This window comes from Herpailurus yagouaroundi, unplaced genomic scaffold, assembly GCF_014898765.1.
Source record: "Herpailurus yagouaroundi ecotype Mexico unplaced genomic scaffold, PumYag 141, whole genome shotgun sequence".
Taxonomy (NCBI): Eukaryota; Metazoa; Chordata; class Mammalia; order Carnivora; family Felidae; genus Herpailurus; species Herpailurus yagouaroundi.
In genome coordinates, this window is record NW_024412396.1 from 47,028,779 (window position 1) to 47,048,504 (window position 19,726).

Below are 19,726 nucleotides of genomic sequence, written 5' to 3' on the forward strand. Positions count from 1 at the left end.
CAGCCTCCCACTCTGGTGGAATGAGTTCTCAAATACCTAGATTCAGCAGAGCCCCTCGAAGGGCTTCGACCTTAGTCAAAAAAAAAAAAAAAAAAAAAAAAAAAGAAACCCTTTTGGGCCTCCAGCAAAGGACTACCGGTTAAAAATCATTACATGGGGTTGGTTTGGATTGCAAACAGTCCTTGAGCCCCTTTGGGACCACTGGGTCAGACTGTTGCGCTCGCCTCTCCCACGCCAGTGCCCCGAGGCCCAGCTGTAGTGAAACCGCAGCCCGCCTAGACGTGGAGGGGGACTTGCATAGTGGCATTTGGAAAGGAAAGTGTAAAAACCTGCCCCTCTTGAGCAGGGAGGACTTCCGGGACCGGGTGGAACTCGTCAGCAGCCCCCATGCAGCGGCCCCTGCTCCTAGCTTCAGCATGCTAGCTGTGCAGCCTCAGGCAAGTGGTCAGCCCTCTCTGAACCCTGGTTTCCTCCTACGTACAACAGCTTGGACTAAATAATCTCTACAGCCTGCTCCAGCTGGGAGTGCCCATAGGTCTGTGCTTCTTTCTAGGCTAGGATTCCTGAATTGGGCTCATCATCTCTCAGAATGAGCAAAGAGTCGCCTTCCTGCTTGGAAAGTGGCTGCGAGCCTTGGAGACCGGGACAGAAACCATGGAGAGCATGGAGTTGGATCTGGACTTTAAAGCCCTGGGCAAGGATGTGAGGATAAAGTACTAGCAGAACTAAGGGTGCCACCGGCTATCTAAGTCATAGGCCTGCTCCAGTCCCCAGGGCTCACTCACACAGTGTGACCCCTGGAGAGCAGGAAGGGAGGGGTCACCAGAAATAGGGTGGGCAACACATGCGGGTCACCCCTGCCAGCTCTGGAGTCCCTGCCCTTCTGGAAGGATGCCCAGCTGGGTGTGTGCGGGAGGTGGGGGGGTGAGGTCAGCCGGGCAGGGGGTGTGCTCCCATGTGGGTGCTGCGGCATCACCCCATGCACTGTGGGGCATGGGAAAGAAGGCAGTGTGGGCATCCGGGGACCTCAGTGTCATCCTGCTGCTCTCTGTCCTCTCTTAGAGGTGACCAAAAGGAGGTTCTGAGAGTCCAGGCTATACTGGTTATAGGCAGTGGTCATTAAGCCTCCTCCGCCCCTCTCTCCGTCCTGGCTCCAAGTAAAGCTTCAGAAAGCGTGTTTATTATTACAGTATTGTAGCTTGAAATGCAAATATCAAAGTCCATTAGAAACTGTAAGACAACAACCGAATCAGCTTGGCTGCCGGGGTGCAGAAAAGGAGAAGGGCTAGAGGTGACTCCCCGTGGCAGGAGATGGGCTCGGGTCTTCTGAGACTCCGGGGAAGTAAGATTTTTATTCACCAAAAAGAGTCGGACGTTGTCAGTTTGGAGAAACTGAGCCCTACACCCTGCCACTGGCTCGGAAGGAGGAACCCCCAGCTGTTGCAGCTGACGGTTCCACCTGTCAGCCCAAAGCAGCCCCAAACCCCTCCCCCACAGAGTGTCCCCTCGGAGAGAAAACCCAGCCGTGACTCAGCCTCCCCACGCATGGGGCACGTGCCCTGCAAAGCTTCTCCCGCCTCCTCTCGCCAGCCCTCCCTCCCCACCACCCAGGCCCTCTTTTGCCTTCTCCAGACCCCAGTGCGCCGAGCAGTCAAGTGAAAATCAAACTCCTCTGAGGCAGAAAGGCACAGCTGTGTGTTTACAGCCACTGATTCAGATCCAAATCGCATACCCTGCCAGTCTCCCGCAAGGCAGGCTGGGGGCAAACTGTGTCTGCGTGTGCCAGGCGGGAATCTATTTCGGGAAGTGACCTGCAGCCCTTTGCCATAGCAGAGCCTTCCTCTCAACCCCCACTCAGGAAAGACGGCCTTCTAGAAGGAGCTCTCACTTTAAAAGCCGCTGATGCGGTTGTGGGATTTCAGCCTGTTCCTTGTCACTTACACAGTCAGACTTTTGGCACCTGCCCCCCCGGCAGCCACATGGGAACAGCCGTGGCCTCCCATCTGTCCAGTGAGAAGGCAGGGGGTGAAGGCGACCACAGTGGGATGATCAGTGGGGAGGGAAGACCACTCAGCGGGACAGGACACCCACTTCTTCAAAGGGTGGAATCCACCTCTGTCCTGCCAGGGGGCCAAGGGGGGCAAAGAGAGAAACCCCCAGGTGTTGGGCTTTGGAATAGCAGGAACCTAGAGAGGGGACAAAGCTGTCAAGGTCAGGGAGAAGAGACCCAAGGGTGTCTGTGTCCAGGCTGGAACAGTAGACGTCAGAGAGCTCTAGGTCTAAGGACCTTGAAGGCAAAGAAGTAAGACCGCCACAGCGTTCCCCCAAAATGAGCTCCTCTGTCTCCCCTTTTGTACAGCAAGCGGCCAGTGAGTACCCTTGGTTCAAGTCAAGTTTGGGAATCTCAGCGTTGCGGAAGGAGGGCAGGATAGAAACCCTTCCATAGGAGCACAGGGTGCGGGATGTAAAACTTTACACAGGAACACTCTGTGAAATGTTGCTATGAAGCAGAAAGCTAAGTGGGACACCGCATGGGGGGCTGAGGAGGGCTCAGAGCAGGGGAATTTTCACTTTGGCCATGTCATCTGAAGGCCAGTGAGAGAAGGAGCCTTCGGTGGCTCCCCCACAGACAGGAAGGCGAGGCTGGGTTGGGAGTGTGTGACCACCCCTACCAGCTGGTAGTGATCCGTGTACTCTTCCTAATCACGGCCAAATCCCTTCGACCTGAGCACCACAGCCCCCCAGCAGAAATGGTTCTCACTGGCGTAATATTCAGCAGGAACTTTCCACATTGCCCTTGTCAGCCGGGCTGGTTGCGGAAGGATGATTATCGTAACTACACCCCCTGCTCCAGAGAGTATCTATTCGTGACCTGCTGGTAATGCGGTAAGGTTGAAGAAAACAATATCCATTCCTGCCCCTCCCCGCCTCCACCTGCACTCTCTCTGTGTTTGCCCATAATTAGGCAAAGCAAGTACATTCGTGGCATTTTAATGGCTGGTAAGAGGGTGAGTTCTATAGATCTGTGTCAACCGGAAAGGCAGTTTCTGGTTGTAGGCCACATGGCCCTGTCCTGTCAACATCCGTTTTGATGACTCAGATGAAGAGAAAAACACGTCAGTCGTGTTCAGAGATCCCAGCCTACGAGGTGGTGTTCGTTTGGTAGGTAATGGAATTACCTTCAAAAAGTGTCTCCTTCAGGTGGGATGATGGGTCAAAAACAATTGAATCAGATAAAATTTAGGTTAAAAATCATTCTGTCTCATAACTACCGAATGACATTTGTAGACTTTGCTGTAATTCAAGTAAAAAAAAAAAAAACAAACCTGGGGTTGTAGTTAGCTATAAGCTCAATATAAGCAAAAGCAAGACACGATTGCCTTTTTTAAAAGAAAAGCTACTTTAGGCTGTGATAACAAAAGTGAAAGGACTAAAAAAAAGCGTCTCACTGATTTTCACGTTGCCCTAGACTGTATTGAGTCTTGGTTCTAAGCCCCCACATTTTATCAGGAACTTGAACAATCTTGAGAAAATTCGGTAGAGAATAACTGGGGAAGGTATGTCAGGTAGGATAAAGAGGTCTAGTCCCTCAGGAGACTAGATAACCATCGCGAGATGTATTTGTGTTTGTCTCGCAGTAAGCAGACCTTTCTGGGTAGTTCCAGACAAAGCTAGAACAAACGGGTAGAAGATACAGGGAGGGCCAGTCTACTGGAGACTAACTTCCCAACAACGGGACACGTCCCCTGGAGGATCACTGAGCTCCCTGGAAATGCTCAGAAGCTGAACGGCCCAGGGTATTGTAGAGTAGGCTTCTGCACTGGATTCTATCATCTCTTGTAGCTGGAATCCTCTGATGCATTAGACATTTGTTACGTGGATCCTACTGCTATTTTATTCTATGGGTTATAAACGAGCCTTAGAAAAGGAGAGGGGATCCTATGAAGGGAGTTGGCTGAGATTGGGAGAGAGGGATGTAAGAGTCAGGTGAGCCTCTGCCTTGGGGGAGAAAAAGCCAGATGATGACACAGGCGAAGCAGGGGAAACTGTCAAGTAGCGGAATTACTGCCCTTCACGTGTCATCCTTGCCTTTTGTTGTTGTTGGTTTTTTCTTTTTTCTTCTTTTTTTTAAGCCAGTTGCTGCGGCTGCAGCTGAGCTCTGGCAACAGGGCTCTCTCCCCCCAATGCCTGAAAGGAGGTCAGCGAGCAGAGGACACAGGCGCCCGCTGGCACAGGGCAGCTGAGCGGCTGTAGTGCCATCAGGCTGAGCACAGCCGGAGTGGGCATGTGCGTGGGGCACCCTGGCTCTGAGTCGGAGAAAGCTGGGCCTGTCATCATTCCCATCCAGGAAGGGTGGATTTTTGAAAGCAGGAAAGATGAGGACGCCAGTTGCCCATTCCCACAATGCCAGTTACAGACTCCAGGTGGGCGGCTGGCATCAACTCTATCTCCGCCTGGCCAGGAGCAGAACATGCCCCCCAGAGGCCTTAGACCGAGGAGAAACTGCCCTCCGGAGGCGCCCTCCTCCTGGGCTCCGCCTCGAGGACTCATCTTCAGCCCAACGCAGGGGAGGGAAGGGCTCTCGTGTCACATTCCTCCCAGATGTCCCGAAGACCAGCACGATTGAGGATGACACTCCCTCTTCTCTCAGGCTTCACCGGGGCTGCTTCCAACTCATCATGGGATTGTATAATTATGGTGATTACAGCTTATGGCTTTTTTCCTCTCCTCATCTCTTGCTTTCAAATTCTTCGAGGCCTCTCATTAAACATGGCGATCCCCGTAAACTCCGCAAAGTTTTAATAAGACATTTTTTTTTTAAGCTAAAGAAAACCCAGTTACAGTTGATTGGTACTGTGTTCCCTCCGACAGACCTTTAAAACTCTGGCAGGCACCATCAGTGCCTGGCTATAAGGGGTGGGGAGAGAAAGGTATGGGGATTCAGAAGGCATCCATGCTTTTTCACAGGGTTGGAGAACGTTTCCATGCCATGATCCTGGCCTTTCTCGTTTGCACCAAGAACAGGGTACATCTGAACCCCCACGCCTAATGGGAAAAGACAGACCATCAGGCATGGATAGAGGACCTGGCCTTTACATCACAACAGATTAAGTTGGAAAGTAGAGATAGAGCAGCCGATATAAAACTCAATCCAACCTCTAGCGAAAGTAGAAGGGAAATTCTGGTGGATTTTCTGTCCTGGATGATACTAGAAGGTTCCAGAGCATCCATTATTCTAAATATGTAAAAAGAGTCCACCATTAGTGTGTGTTGAGTGATCGCATCCCAGCGATCACGTGCTTGATGGCGGTTTCCTTGGTAATGACACAGCTCCAAAGCCTGTCATTTGCTAGGTCTCAATGATAGTTTTCCTTAAATTGTTTCTAGACCTGTAGGATGTAATGGGAAGGATCACCAAGAAGGAGTGGTGGGGAGGTGGCCGCTGGGGTCCCCCACCTGCCCTTCAGCATCTTTGCTCAGCTTTAGTGTCAGGGTCCTCTTCCTATCCACACTCCCCAGGACTGCATGAAAAACTAAATGCACAGTGAGGTGCACCTTGCCCCCATGGGGACTGCACTCTGGGAGGCTCCTCATGGCTCACTGCCAGGAGCTGTCTAGACTGCTCCTCACCCACCGGCAGCCAGGTGGTCACATTTGGGGTGTGCCTGAGCAGCACCAACCACCTAGGGTCAAATGTTGTTGGGACTTGGCAGTGACATTTCCCCCAGCTACCCTCTCATCCCCTATTGAAGACGACCTGCTCGTTTGGCCCCAAGAACAAGGTCCCTTCGGTGCCCAGCAGAATGCACAAAAGTGGACTGGGTTCGAGATGGACAGCCTTGGCTGGATCCTGTCGGTCCACCTGATGTTGGCATAAGACCCCAGGGAAGCTCCTTGCTTGCCCGATGGGTATAACACAGCCGTACCCACCGTACAGGTGGATGCTGGGACTAAATGAAGGCATAATGGTAGTCGATGCCATTTCTTGGGGGCTCACGTACTGTGGGCGTCCACACCATGCTGAGCTAGGTCAGCGAGGGACTTTGGTTCTACTCCAGCTCTACCAATTAGCAGCTTCTCTAAGCCTTGGTTTCCTCATCTGTAAAAGGGAGACAAAAAGAAACGATTAAGTGGGGAAAAAATACACTTAGCAGAGTGCTTAGCCGAGTGCAGCATACGCGCTCAAGTAGAACTGTTTGTATTATTATTTTCATTATTATGTTGTTGTTTGCCCCCCCCCACCCCCCCCCCCCGCATGCTGAGCTTTTCTTACCTTACTTAATTTCCAACAATATTCTCCAAGGTAGGTATCATTATGTTCATTTGCAGTCGGGGACAGGTATGTGTGTATCTCATATGTGACAGTGTGTCCAAAGCACATCTAGTTATTACAGTGACCAGCTCATTAGAATGACTCGATATGGTAGCTATTACTACTGGCTTATTTTTAAAGTCCAGAGCCAATGTTTTCCCTGGGAATGGAGGGACCAAGGCGACTGAGAGGTCAGCTTCTGCCCTGTGGGCCCCTAAGCGCCTCTCTGGAGGCTGTGGGAGCTGTGTGGTGCTGGGCGTAGGGACAGCCACCTGGAAAAATATCGCATACGTTGTCAGGATCTGGCATGTGCACCCCTCTACTGAGGTGCACAAGTCTGAGACACCTTCTGCTTTCAGCCACAGATGAGGAGTAGTTCTCCCCAGGAGCAGAGCGTGAAATCCAGTCCCCCCACACCCCCCGCCCACACGTAGCGCTCCCCAAGAAGGAAGCCTCATTCCCAGAAACCCTCACCTCTCTGCTGTCTGCCTGTCTGGAGCCGCCCTGAGCAGTATGACCTCCCCAAGTCTGGTTGCTCCCCCTGCCGGATAAACCAAAGCTTGTATTTTGTGGCCACATACTACAGAGTGGGGCTGTGGGAGGAGTCAGAAGCAAGTGTCAGGGGATGCTTTGAAATCCCTCCTCAACCAGGCCCCCGGGGTCCACGCTTCTGCTTGTAGGACTGGCAGAATCAGAAGCAGAGGGGCCATTTCCACTGACACACATGGCTTTTTCCTGGGGAGGATTCAGGTTTTATATGTGTATCTGAAGGTAAATGCCTCAAGTTTGCAGTGCTTGTCCAAGATTGGCCCCTTCGGAGCCTCGTACAAAGCTCTGCAGCCGATCACATGGTTGCTTGAGATGCTTGTGTACGTGCCTGTGGTGTGAACATGCACGTGAACGTGGGCACAGCTGTCCACACAGGTGCACGCGCTGCCTGCCTGACCCGCACCTCTGTGTTCAGCGTATGGTGCGCAAGTAACATACGCTGCAGACTCGCATGTGCCTTGGCGCGCGGATCGCATGCTCCCGCAGCTGTGTGCATGTCTGGGCAGGGGCACCCCTAAAGCCACAGGTGTTCATGGTTTCAGCTGGATAAGTTATTCTTCACTTCCCTTCCTAAAAACACAATTGCCTAGTGCTGCTGGCGCAGAGTCAGAATGGCCGCTGCACTTCACCCCCGAGGTGGCTTCCTTCCAGCAGTGGGTGAGTGATCCCGGCGTCCGCACTCTCTAACTTTTGGGGGGATCCTTCTGCACAGAAGGTGCTCCAAAATCCAGAAGAGATGATCTGTTTGTCTGTGGCCTTGTCTCTGCCTATCACTCTTGTTCCCACACCCTCGTCCCAGGAACAGTCAGCAGCGCCTAGTTTTTGGTGTCCCCACGTTTCTGCCCCCCCCCCCTTTTTTTTTTTTTGCACCCATGGTTTTTTTCTTCCTAAGAGACCAGGAGCCAGGGGTCCAGAAATGATGCGAAGAGAAGTCCCTTGTCTCAGAGGTGATGTGCAGATAATGTCTTTAGGTACTGACCCTGTAACGCGCTTCTCCTGGACCCCTAGCAGAACAGGACAGAAACACTCACTACCCTTGAAGATGCTTTGAAATCCAACAGCAGCAGCCTTAGGCTTCATCTCCCGGTTACAGCTTCCATAATCCTTCCTCTGTGGCCCAGGGCCAAGTCTTGCGGAAACATGGAGAATCTCTCATGTCTACCTACTAGGCCATCAGGGGAGAAGGCAGGGCAACCGCCTGTCCTCTGTCCCACGGGCACCAATAGCCTCGTGACAACCTGTAAAAAGGGTCTGTAGGGAAGGAAGAAGGTTCTCAGTGGATGGGACTTTCAGTGACCCAAGTTTCTATCTAGAGATCCCTTGAAAATGCTGCTTGGCCCATTCCCTGCTGCATTTTTTCAGGTTAGAAATACATGTGTGGTGAATACCCACTGAAGCGCATTTCTGGTGGAAGAGAGGAATGAGAACTAAGCCTGCCTTGGCATTTGTGTCCAAATGGACGTGGACATTTATGGAAAGATTGTGCTTTGGGCCCGGGGGGGGAGGGCAGTCCTCACAATGATGACCTGTGCCTTCTAGGCTCTGCTTTGGCAGCTGGCTGAACCAAGGACCCCAACCTATGGATGAGTTTTGGGTGAACATGTTTGTTGGAGGTGAGAGGTGCCCTTGGAGGGTGGAGTTAGAGTCCCCGTGGTTCTGCAGGAAGAGTCCCACACTGCCAAGCAAATGATTCCTCCTGCTGTCTCTTCCATGAAACTTCAGTGGCTCTCTCCCCTAGAGCCATGGTCAAGGGTCACTTGAACGTCCGACTTGGAAAAAACATCAAGTTGCTGCCCAATAGCAACACAGCCATGTCCCTGTTTCCTTGAGTCTTTTGACCTTTGCCTAACTTGGAGCGAACCAGAGCTAAGATCCCAAAGTACATTTGGAGAGGAGGTGGAGGAATCGGGGAAGAGGAGGGCATCGCAGGGGCTGCAGGAAGGCATACTGCCAAGGGACTTGCGAGCGGAATGCCCACCTCCACTCCACTCGAGAATCCGCCGAGATCTTCCCTGCACGCGGAGTATAGAAAGAGCGCCAGAGTTATTCAGTCAGAACCGGAGGAAGGAGAGCTAAGAGGTCCGATATGAAAAGGGGGACATTTCCCCTGCACAGGAAGAGCACGGGGAAAGTGGAAACGCACAGCCTGGAAAGGAAGCTGGGGAATCTGGGCATCGTGCCACCAGAGTAGGGCACAGATGCTATCCCCTTGTCACTCCTGGCATGCCTGCCTGGTTCCAGATTTGTCCCTGCACAGCTGGGGGACCATGCGGGAAGGTCTCCACCACCCACCAAAATTAACAGGCGGAGGCTAACCCTTGCAAAGAGCCCCGTAAGTGATGAGCATGATGGGAGGCCAGAGTCAGAGGGCCAGGAACACCACCCACAGAGGGCTTCCCCAGCCTGGCTGGGACCCCTGATTTAGGGACTGGGTTCTAATTGGCATTGGTTCTAATTGGAGTAAGGCAGCTCTGCCTGCCCCTTCCTGAGAAAGGTAAACCCCACACCTGCTTCTCTCTTCCCTGGGACAGGTGCTATGGAGGCCCCAGAAGCATCGACACCAATAACATAAGAGCAGAAACAGCAGTAGTGGCTTCAGCCGGCCTGTCCCGCAGGTGCACTCTAAAGCCATGTGCACCAGGCAGTGGTGATAAGTGCCCCAGCTCAGTGCACTTAGCCAGTCTCGCTTTGCCAAGCTTGCCAGCCAGAAGGTGGCGTCTTCTTTCTCCGGAGTCCCAGATGTGAGGAGGGGAAGAAACTCAGGCAGAACAGAAATGCTTGAGATGGGTCTCAAGCACCTCCAGGAGTGGCAGCTTCTTTCTCAGTGAGGTTGAGGAAATCTCCCTGGGGTGCCCAAAGAGATTGCCTGATGTGGGTGGGCATGGAGGAGCCAGCCGTTCGTCTCTGAGCCTTTCCATCTGCCTCCTTCCTTGAGAGGGATGGCCACATACCAAGTAGAAAGCGGATGGCTCATGAAGGCCACCCCACTTAGCTCTACTACTGACTAGCCGATGCCCTCAGGCAAGGAACTCAAGCTCTGTTTGAGCCTGTTTCTTCATCGATGCCGAGATGATATATCCTAAGACTTTAACCTAAGACGTCCTGAGACTTTAGAGTAATGCGTAACTGGCCAGGATGGCGTGGACATTAGCACAAGTGTCTATAAAATGCCTAGTGTGTTTGGCACACAGTCGTTGTTCAACGTGCGGTCCACTGGTGGCTGTCACTGTCCTCGGCAGCTAACCTGTACCCCCGGGAATGGGGTCACCATCGAGGTCCGGGCTAGTTGAAGAGAAAGGCACTTAGGAAGAGAAGGTACCTGGGATATTGATGCCACTCCACAGGGCAGGAATTAGAAATTCAAAGAGAATGCCCCGGGGAGATCGGGGAATAGGTTGGTCCTTTCTCTTTCAGTGCAGTTGGAAACGTTGGCAACTCACCTTTTCTAAATTAAAAAAAAAAAAAAAAAAAAAAAAATTAAGAAAATAAAAAGCACTAGGCTAGAGTTAAGGTGTCTGAACCTGCTAACGGCCCCAGTGACATTTTCTAGGAATCGCTTTCAGAAGACAGGACTACCGGTAGATTGCATAGACCCACCGTCTACATGGCAAAAATCTGGTCGTTTATACCGCTGTACATAAGTTAGTGAGCTGTTTCGAAAGAATCCATTATTTTTACTATGATCGTATTTTTTACCTTATTCTGTAACAGGTTTAAATGTACACGAATGGATATTAATTCTCTAGCCAGTGAACTTTTTATTAGTCATTCCATTTTCCCCTAGTTCTTCATTTTTTTTTTTTTTTTTACTTGAGCGTTGTTTTATGTTTGTGGTATCTTATTCTTAAGAGTCAAATCGAATATTTTAAAGCCAAATAAAATGCCGTTCAGCTCCTGAGAGGGATCAGAAAGCTCTGCAAGGGCCCAGGCACAATACAGACTCTGGGAATGGATCTTGCCACAGGCACCCGCCCCCCATGACGGAAGAGTGAGGAAGCCAGCAGCACCCTCTCCGCCTGTGCGGCTCCCGCTTAGCCCTGCTGCGGATTAGCAGTGTGTGATCTTTGGCTAGTCCCAAGACCAGGTTTTTCCCTTTCATCTGCCCCCGCCCCCACTCCCCTTGCCAGGAAGTTCAACAGAGGGCCATTTGATGAGATGAGAGATGAAGTGTTGGAAAGCTTTTTGAAACTCTTCTGTATTGAGTATGGATTCTGCTGCCATCCTATGCCAGCTTCTAAGACCACTAAACTACCCCCAAGCAAGTGGCACTCTCTCCCCAGTCTGAAACAGCACTGAGAAAGGAGATGTCACAGGATTCCCATATGCCCTTTTGAAATCATGCCTTTTGCTTTGCTCAGTTGGAGAAGGGGCACCAGGGGCGCCAGCCTCCAGGGGAGTCACCTGATGAAGTCAGGCAGGTTCTTGACTTCTCTCCTCCCGTCGAACCCAAGCCCGACCCTTACCTTCCCGCCTGGCTCTTAGGCTCCTGACTGCTCTCCTCAGCAAGGCCGCCCAGGCCTATGATTGCACACACTCATCATTTATGAACCTGAGCATCATCTACGCACGGCTGACCCTCAGGCTCCTTGAGAGGACAGCTCTGGAGCCTCCCACAGAGGGCTACTGTGGTCATTGGGTGAGCCCCAATCAACACTCTTTTCATTAGCAAGGATGAAAAATGCCTGCGTCACAACAAAGTGATCAATCTGGATCACGGGACGAGAAATAGTGTTCCACATTGGTTCTATTGCAAGTTCTAGTTTCTCTAGCAGAGGAACCCAGGTTTCTCCTACCCGGGAGTGGGGAGAACTGGATTGAGCCCAAAGGCAAAGTCACAGGGCTAGCAACTGGAAAGGAGTAAGGAGTGGGAAATTTCAAAGCAGAGATGTGATAGCTGGATTTTTTCTCTCATTTTTCTGTTTCCTTTTGAGGTGTAATTACATATAGCAAAATGAACAGATCTGAAATGTGTGGTTCAATGAATTTAACAACGGTACGCACCAGTATAACCTACACCCCATGACCCTGGAAAGTTCCCTCACGCCCCTTTCCAATCAATTCCATCCTTCTCCTCCAGAGGCAACCACAGTTGATTTCTATCCCCATAGTAACGTGGATTTAGGCTTAGGGGATTTGAGATCTGTAACTTTGGTCTTAGGTCATCTGGGCAAATCAGCTTGAGAGTCTCAGCAGCAGCTCAGATGTCCGTACTCCGTTAGCATTGGAAAGGGTCCTGCCCGAGTCCCCAGTGCTTGGCTCTGCTACCCCCCAATATGCCACCTGACCCCCAGGGCTACTCTCTGAGCCACAGCCCTCTTCCCAGCCAAAGAGTTTAGCCTCAGTCGCCCAGGTAAGTAAGCGGCAAAAGCTCTTGGTAACCCGGATCGTGCATGTTTTGTTGATTAATATCTGGAAGTGCGATGCACAGAGCCACAGCATGTCGAACAGCATGTTGATTTTCCCTAAAGCACTGCACAAAAGGGCGCCATTCCTTTTGTGCATTTCCTTTTAGAAACAAAAGATTTCATGACCACCTTCTTCCAGACTTCTAGCCATCAAGATGGCCACAGAGCTGAAATGATTAGTCAGGGTGGAGGGTGGATGTTTGCGAACCTAGTCCATCACACTGAAGGATTCTAATTCTATTGGGTTAACTTTGCCAAATGTCTCGAAGGTGAAAAGCACTTTGTCTGTATGCAAAGCTTTGGTGTCTCTGGAATGTACCTTCTGCAGTTTGGTTCTTAATCACTGTATATTTTCTCACTTGGACAAAGGCTGCCTGCTAATAGCATTTTCAACCACCTTCAGCTGCTTCGCTCAGCTACGCCAAGGCCTCAGGCTGAGCTGGCTGCAGTTCCCTGGCACCATGGTCCGTTCCCAAATGACCGGCACTGGGGAACATCACACATTCACACCCTGAAAATATGGCTTCCCCTGCAACTATGCAAGATGCTAGGCAGAGGGGGAGTTACTGCTCTCCTTCCTAAGTGTTTTCTACAGAATCATCCAATCGGAGGCAGGGCTGGGGGTGAAGAAGAGGGAGGAAAGAGCCCCAGAGGGTGCAGGGCGAGAGATCTCTTCTCTCCGGACAGAGCAGGTACCTCTGGGGCTCCCAGCAAGCCCCTAGCAGCATAGACCTTGGGGCAGCTCATCTCTGAACACGGGTAGCCTCTGCTGTCAGATTTCACTTTGATCCCTGAAAATTACAGGAGCCTCGGCTCTTCAGAAGAGAGGCAGCTGCTGAGCCAGTGTGATTGCAGGATTTCTTCCCCAAAGCCCGAGGCCAGGCAGCTAGCCATGCCTGCGTCCTGCATGAATAACCACCTTCCAGCCTCACCCCAGAGGTCACTGAGTAGCGGACAGATTGCAGTTGGACTGAGCTACCCCCTGAGCCGACCCGAAACCTCACGACCTCCTTTAGCATCAGAACTGGCATTTGAAAAATGTGTGCGTGCAGGGGTGGGGGGAGGGAGAGAAAAATGCCAAGGAACGCCACCTGGATTGCTGAGAGGCTGGGAACAATCTCAGGGCAAGTTCTCTAGGCTGGCCCCAGAAGTCCTGAGATATGGAAGCAGTTGGTGGGGGGGGGGGGGGGGGGCGTTGCGCGGGGAGGAGAAGGCATTGACGGCAGGCCACAGGTCCTTGGAGTCAGAGCTATGAGGCTGAGCTCCAGGGCTCAAGCAGGAAGAGATTAATTAGCGACTCCAAGCCCGGCCCAGCCTTTTCTATAGAACAGGGAGGGGTAGAGGGTGGGGGACCTCCGGGCCAAAGGCACCTAAAGCAGACAGTCACACAATTCTCCAGATACAGAATCTCCAACCTCCCTCAACCTACAGCCCCCTCTCCAGCCAAAATGACCTCACTAATGAGGAAGTAGCTGTAATGAGGGTTTGGATGCCTGGTAAACCTCTCCCTCTTTGTTTCTGGGCTTTTAACATGGGCACTGGCAGTGCACTGTTATTCAGAAGCTTTAGTCATTTTTTTTTTCACATCCGCCAGCTAAATCATAGCCCCAAATACCATGTATGGCAAAACCAGAACATATACATTTGGTGACAGAACGTGTAATTTGTTGCCCTGGTGGAAAAGGGACAGAAGGAGAGGGGGAGGAGCCAGTATACGGTACCAGGTTACTGCAGCAATAAACAGCACCAAGAGGCAAGCAAAATTCCTCGGTGCCTTTCATACGAGCAGGGATGGATGTGGGTAAAGGGTTTGGGGGAGGTTTATTAGAACCCTCGGACCAGGAGACCCCTAAACTCATCAGCTCCACATTTCCCCCGAGAGGACCTCACGCACATACCCACACTTCCTGCCTTCAGGCCTGCATCCAGAAGGCACAATCCCAGGTGAACCAACAGGATGACAAATGCCTCCAGCTCCGTCTAAGAAAGGGCAGTCAAGGAGAGTACCAGCCATGGGTGTGCCTTAGAATCAGGGCCGGAGCAAGTCCTTGAAGGTCAGCCTCCGCCAGCTGTGAGCTCTTGTCCTACCCGCTTTACCCAGACAAGTAGCCACCTTACTTTTAGTGATTTGCAAAGACTGGCACTGCAACCCTCTAGGATTAAAAAAAAAAAAAAAAAAAAAAAAAAAAAAAAAAATCTGATTAAAAAATCCTTACCCTGGTATAAATGCATCCTGCTGCAGGCTAAGTTTAGTGTATTTGAAGATCCAGATAAGGCCGCTGTTGGGGAGATTCTGTGTGTGTGTGCGTGTGTGTGTGTGTGTGTGTGTGTTTAAAATAGGGGAGAAAAAACGAAGTTCCGTCTCACTAGTGAACATGAGGAGTGAAAGAAAAGGGGATGTAGATACAGGCTTTCCAATAGCTCCTGAGGGCGATTCCATTTCTGGACAAGCTCCCATGCCTGCCATCAGAATTCTCAAAGTCAAGCTGGCAGGTCCCTCAATGGAGAGCTAAGCCAGATGACCCATTGTCTTGCATCCAGCAAACTCACAGCCCTTGTTCATTTACTAGATGTACCCATTATCCATCAATTCATCAATCAGCCAGTTCATTGAGTACTCTACCAGGCTTCACAAACCTGATCAATTTTTTTTAATTACATCCAGCTTGCACACAGCCAAACCCAGTAAACAAGACGAGCCCTCACACCCCACTTGGAAATGAACATGAGGAACTGCTGGCCCTTGCAGTCTCTCACTACCAAACAGCACAGCCCATGCGGATGAGGACCATGTGCTCGCCTTTGCAGATGGCAAGGGTGTTGCTGACCCGATGTCAATGACAGCATGGGGTTTGAGTATTTTCTCAGACACAGTGATCAGTCCGCTTGGGTCCAGCCACACACTCATCTAGACCCCTTCCCAATGCTATGGATTTCTCTTTTTTATTTTTAAATGTTTAGTGTTGAGAGGGGGCGGGAGAAAAAGGGGCGGGAGACAGAGGATCCGAAGCGGGCTCTGTACTGACAGCAGAGAGCCGGATGCGGGACTCGAACTCACGAACCGTGATATCATGACCTGGGCCGAAGTCGGACGCTTAACCGACTGAACCACCCAGATGCCCCACTATGGATTTCTTAAAAGGGTGAGCAGGGAATGGGCACAGAGTGTGTCAAAGAAAATAAGCAGAATGACTGAGCCTTACCCATCCTCCTCCTCATCCATCCTCTTGGTGCCCAATCCCACACTGGACGCTCCTCAGCCACCACCACCCCCACCCCCAGGGGCAATAGAGGAATTGATCTCTCTCAGGATCTCTGTGCCTCATGCACCAGGCCTTACCAGCCAGGTCAATTTTTTCATTTTTGAGAACTGCTACGTGGGTTACAAGTGCAGGGTTTGTAGACGTCCTGATGTGGGGTCAAGTTCAGCCCCTGGGTACCACAGACGGAGAGCCAGGAACATAGGACACGACAGGAGTGCACTGGCCTGGGTCCTGCAGCAGCCTCAGCTCACTGGCCTGGCTCCCAGCCTTGGCAAATGCCCCTGTATTTCCACAGTCCCAGAACGGGTCATCAAGACAACCCAGAGCCTCTCCCAAGGAGGGCTCACTGCCACCTTTCAGAAAGGATCCTAAGTCTTCTGCCTTCTTAAGACTAGTTCATTCCTTAGCTTCTAATCACCCAGATCCTTAACCATCACCTACTTAGGTCAACCCACCTCCGTCATCTTCCTACTCCCCAGTCTACCTTTTCCTTCCTCATTTGAATAAAATCAAGTTCAGGACGGGCCCATAAGCATTAAGAGACACTCTACCTAAGAGTTAAAATGCCTGGTTTGGGGTAAGATTCCCATACCCCCCAAAGGACCAGCAACACACCTTGGCCCCCCAACCTGCCCCAGAGCCCTGCCTGTTCCAAGTGCTGGGGTCAAGGCTCCCAAACCTAGAGATCAACAGGGTCCTGTAGCTAAGTCATTCGGCCTCCATGGCTCTGGCAACAATTAATTCACCTGTCTGGCTCTCTGTCTCTGTCCCTGTCTGTGTGTGTGTGTGTGTTTGTGTGTGCACCTGTGCGTGCCAACTCTGTCGCCTGTCTCTGCAGGGAAAGTCGCTGGCGGGCAAGCGCCTCACCGGCCTGATGCAGTCCTCCTGACGGTCCCAGCCGCAGGGCCCGGGCCCGACGACCCCACGGGCAGGCGGCGGCGCTCCACATCCGCGGACAGAGTTTCCCTACGGGGAGATCTGGTCACTGTGAAAGAGAAGGAGTGAGGGAGATGACGGGCGGCAGAGGGGAGACTCGGTGGGTGCCCGGGGACACCATGCAGAAAAAGTCCACAGAGCCCGGGGTCGGCCCTGCAGAGGCCCCTGTTTACAACCCTCTCTTCCTTGTACAGTTGTGCGCCGACACCCCATTCTGGAGGAGGCCCTTGGCCCTAACTCGTTCGGGGCACAACTCGTGGCGGGGCTCCTGTCGTGACTCTCACTTGAGGTCATATCCTTATTATCGCCACTCTTCCTTCTGTCTGGGGGACCACGCCTTCCGGCAGATGCAAGAGCCACGGGCAGGCCCCCGAGCACCCCCAGTATTACCCCCCCACACCCCCCACCTCCGCACCGCGGCCAGTGCGCCCACAGCGCCCCCTAGAGCGACAGCCGCTGCGTCCCGACGGCCCCCTTTCTGGCCCCGCCCCGGCCCCCATCTGTGCAAGGACCCTCGTGCAACCGGCCCGGTGGAGGCCACGCCGCTGAGCAACCCCGCCGACTGCTCCACCTCCAGGTTCTTTCAGCCCCCTGCAGGCCGACTTTCCGGGGGGGTCCCCACGGGGGCGTGGGGCTGCCCCCCGGTCCCGTCAAGTGCCTCCAGGGTCCGACACCACAGGAAGCACCGGTGTCCGGGAAAGAGCTCGTGGTTTAACAGCCGTGGAGGTTCTGACCATCTTTGGAAACATTTATTATTTCCGCATTTATTCTGGTTTCGCCCCTTCTCCTTGGTTTGTTCCCTCGTGTTTTACTCAAAATAAACATGGCCGTGAACTCGGGGGCACTGGGATCCTCCCCTCCGGCAGCCCCCTTCCCCCGGGGTGGGGAGAGGTGGCTGGGGCATAGGCATGGCCCAGCCCCTGCAGGGAGGGCCAGGTCTCACTTGTGTCTGAAGTTGGGGCTGAGTTGGCTCCAGAGGGCCTAGGCCAGGACCAAATGGTTCTCTGCCAGCCCAGCAAAGTGGTCCCTAAACGAAGTGGACCGTCAAGGGGGAAAGCAGACACAAAGAAAAACCTGCAAAAACCTGCAAAAAAAAAAAAAAAACCCACTTGCACTCCCTTCGTGTGTATGTCAAAACGACTATCTGCCAGTTGGCTGTGACGTAATACATGTACATCGCCGAGTCAGGTGCCTGACGCGTAGTAGGTGCTTAGCAAACGGTAGCTATTACTCTCGCGATTATTGTTGTCATCCTTGTGACTCCCGTGAGCCCTCAGACAGCGGTATTGAGCAACATGTTTTTGAATTCAGACACTCACTCCACCTGCTAGAACTATCCTTCGATCTATTTTTGGCCATAGGTGAAATTTTTCCCTGGGGAGTGTATAAGCAGCAAACACAGAAGCAAAACAAACAAACAAAAAGCGATCACTGGTATTTCTTTACTTACGTAGGCAAATTCACCAGCTGGTGACCAAAGTCTCAAGCTTGTTTGCAGACCCCGCCTCCTGGGTGCTTCCATGACCATCTTGGCAGCCCCACATCAGTGCGGTCATGTGTCTGATTCCACAGGGCCCTGTCCCCATGGCACCAGCCTTCCATCCCCCACAGCAGGGCCACTGTGGGCATTAGGAAACTTGGCTATGGCTGTACCCTTGCGGGTTTGTGACCACTATGCCTCAGTTTCCCCCACTGGCGGTAGTTGCTCTCTCTTCCAGGTAAAGTAGATATTAGGGAGAGGACATGTGTTGGGTCCTCAGGTTGTCTCCAGCGGTGGATAGACCCGGACTCTTGTCAGGCAGTCCCACACCCTGATATCACACAACCTCAGCACAGACTGTGGCCCTAGGAAGATACTCAGAAACTATGTGATGAGTACACGAACGAAATGAAGCCCTATCCCATGTTATGGGGTTTTTTGACTCCTCTCCTTGTTCTGCCTTTTTTTTTTTTTTTTTTTTAAATCTCCTTGCTTTTCACACAGGACTCCTTTTTCAGAACCAAAATGCAGTTCAAGTTTTTCTGCACCCAACATTGCCCCAAAGAAGCTCCTCCCTGTCAGGGGTCCCCCAGCTGTGTTGACATCAAGGCACAGGGTATGTGGACAAAGGAAGTTCCAGAAGAGCAGCACCTCTGTGCCCTCAGTTACCCAGGGCAAAGGCCTGACTGCCCCCTGCCCTTCCCCATGGGCTGTGGACAGAGCAAGTTTGGCTTCCCCAGTCCCCCTGGCCACTGCTCCTGAGCGATGCTGGCTGAGACTTGGCCAACCCTGAAGGTCCCACCCAGAGCCCGATGGACTGCACCCCCGAGATGGTGCAGGCTGAAGGTTTCCAAACACTTCTGGGGACCCGTTCTGGGGGCAGGCAGCAGATTCAATAGAGGTACGTTCAAACCCAGAGCAATAAGTCCCTTCACCCCACCTCCCAACCAGGCATACTCGGTCCCGTGACCATCGCGTGCTCCCCAGTAGATCAAACCAAGCAACGCGGGTGGGAAGATGGGGTGGCTCCACCCAGCTGGCCAGTCCAAGGTCATCTACTGTGCAGACCTTCGAATGCAAGCACACTTCGAAAATACGGTCTTGGCGGGTTCCCCATTGGCCTGGTCTACACAGCCAAAACTTCAAACCAGATTAGACTTCTGAAGGCAGTTTTGTAGCAAAACAGGTCTCCCTGCTTCCAGAAGCTTCCTTAGCTCTCCTGCTGGGCAGAGTCTCTGGACCTGCAACTCTTCTTATTGAGGGCTCACTGGACAAATATCCTGTTGGCAGCCCCATAGTCAACGCTTCAGGGCAGCCACAGAAGTGACCACCCACCCAGCAGCATCAGATGCACAGGTACCAGGCACTGGACATCTGACTGAGATCACCTTTGCCTCAAGGGAAGAAGAAAACTTGGAGGTTGGTGCATGTAAATGCCCAGCAGCACCCAGAGGGCCTGGCCCAAGCAGCGGTGGGGAGAGGGCTACTTCCCTTGAAGAAAGTGATGTCCTGTTCTGTCCGGTGCCGCTGTACCCCAGGAACACGGTGGGGCCCAGCCCAACGATGCCATCAGCTGAGCGGGGCTCCAGGCCCACCAAGGCCTAGAGGTCAGGTACAGGCCAGCACCCCAGAGGCCCCTCTCACAACTCTGAGTTGTTGCGTAGACCAGTGAACATGTGGGGACATGCTCCGGCGGGAGGGGGGGGGTCTTCCTGGCAGGATTGCTGGTGTGTTTAAACTACCTCACCAACAGGACATTGAACCAGGAGCCTGCCACCAT

At 52.4% G+C, this 19,726-nt stretch overlaps 1 protein-coding gene across 12 annotated transcripts in view; it reads left to right on the plus strand.

The window, feature by feature from the left end:
- Positions 1 to 19,726, plus strand: part of RGS6 (regulator of G protein signaling 6) — a 603,304-nt gene that overhangs the window by 573,897 nt on the left and 9,681 nt on the right. For 9 of the 12 annotated variants that reach the window (XM_040477580.1, XM_040477585.1, XM_040477588.1 and 6 more), the window contains 2 exons: positions 7,453 to 7,519; positions 16,369 to 17,305. The exons of 1 other annotated variant lie outside the window; for it this stretch is intronic. In XM_040477580.1, the coding sequence (XP_040333514.1) occupies positions 7,453 to 7,519; positions 16,369 to 16,535 (234 nt within the window). In that variant the 3' untranslated portion in view covers positions 16,536 to 17,305. Of the gene's footprint in view, positions 1 to 7,452; positions 7,520 to 16,368; positions 17,306 to 19,726 lie in introns of those variants that run through there. 2 more of the 12 variants (XM_040477589.1, XM_040477591.1) reach the window with 1 other exon arrangement.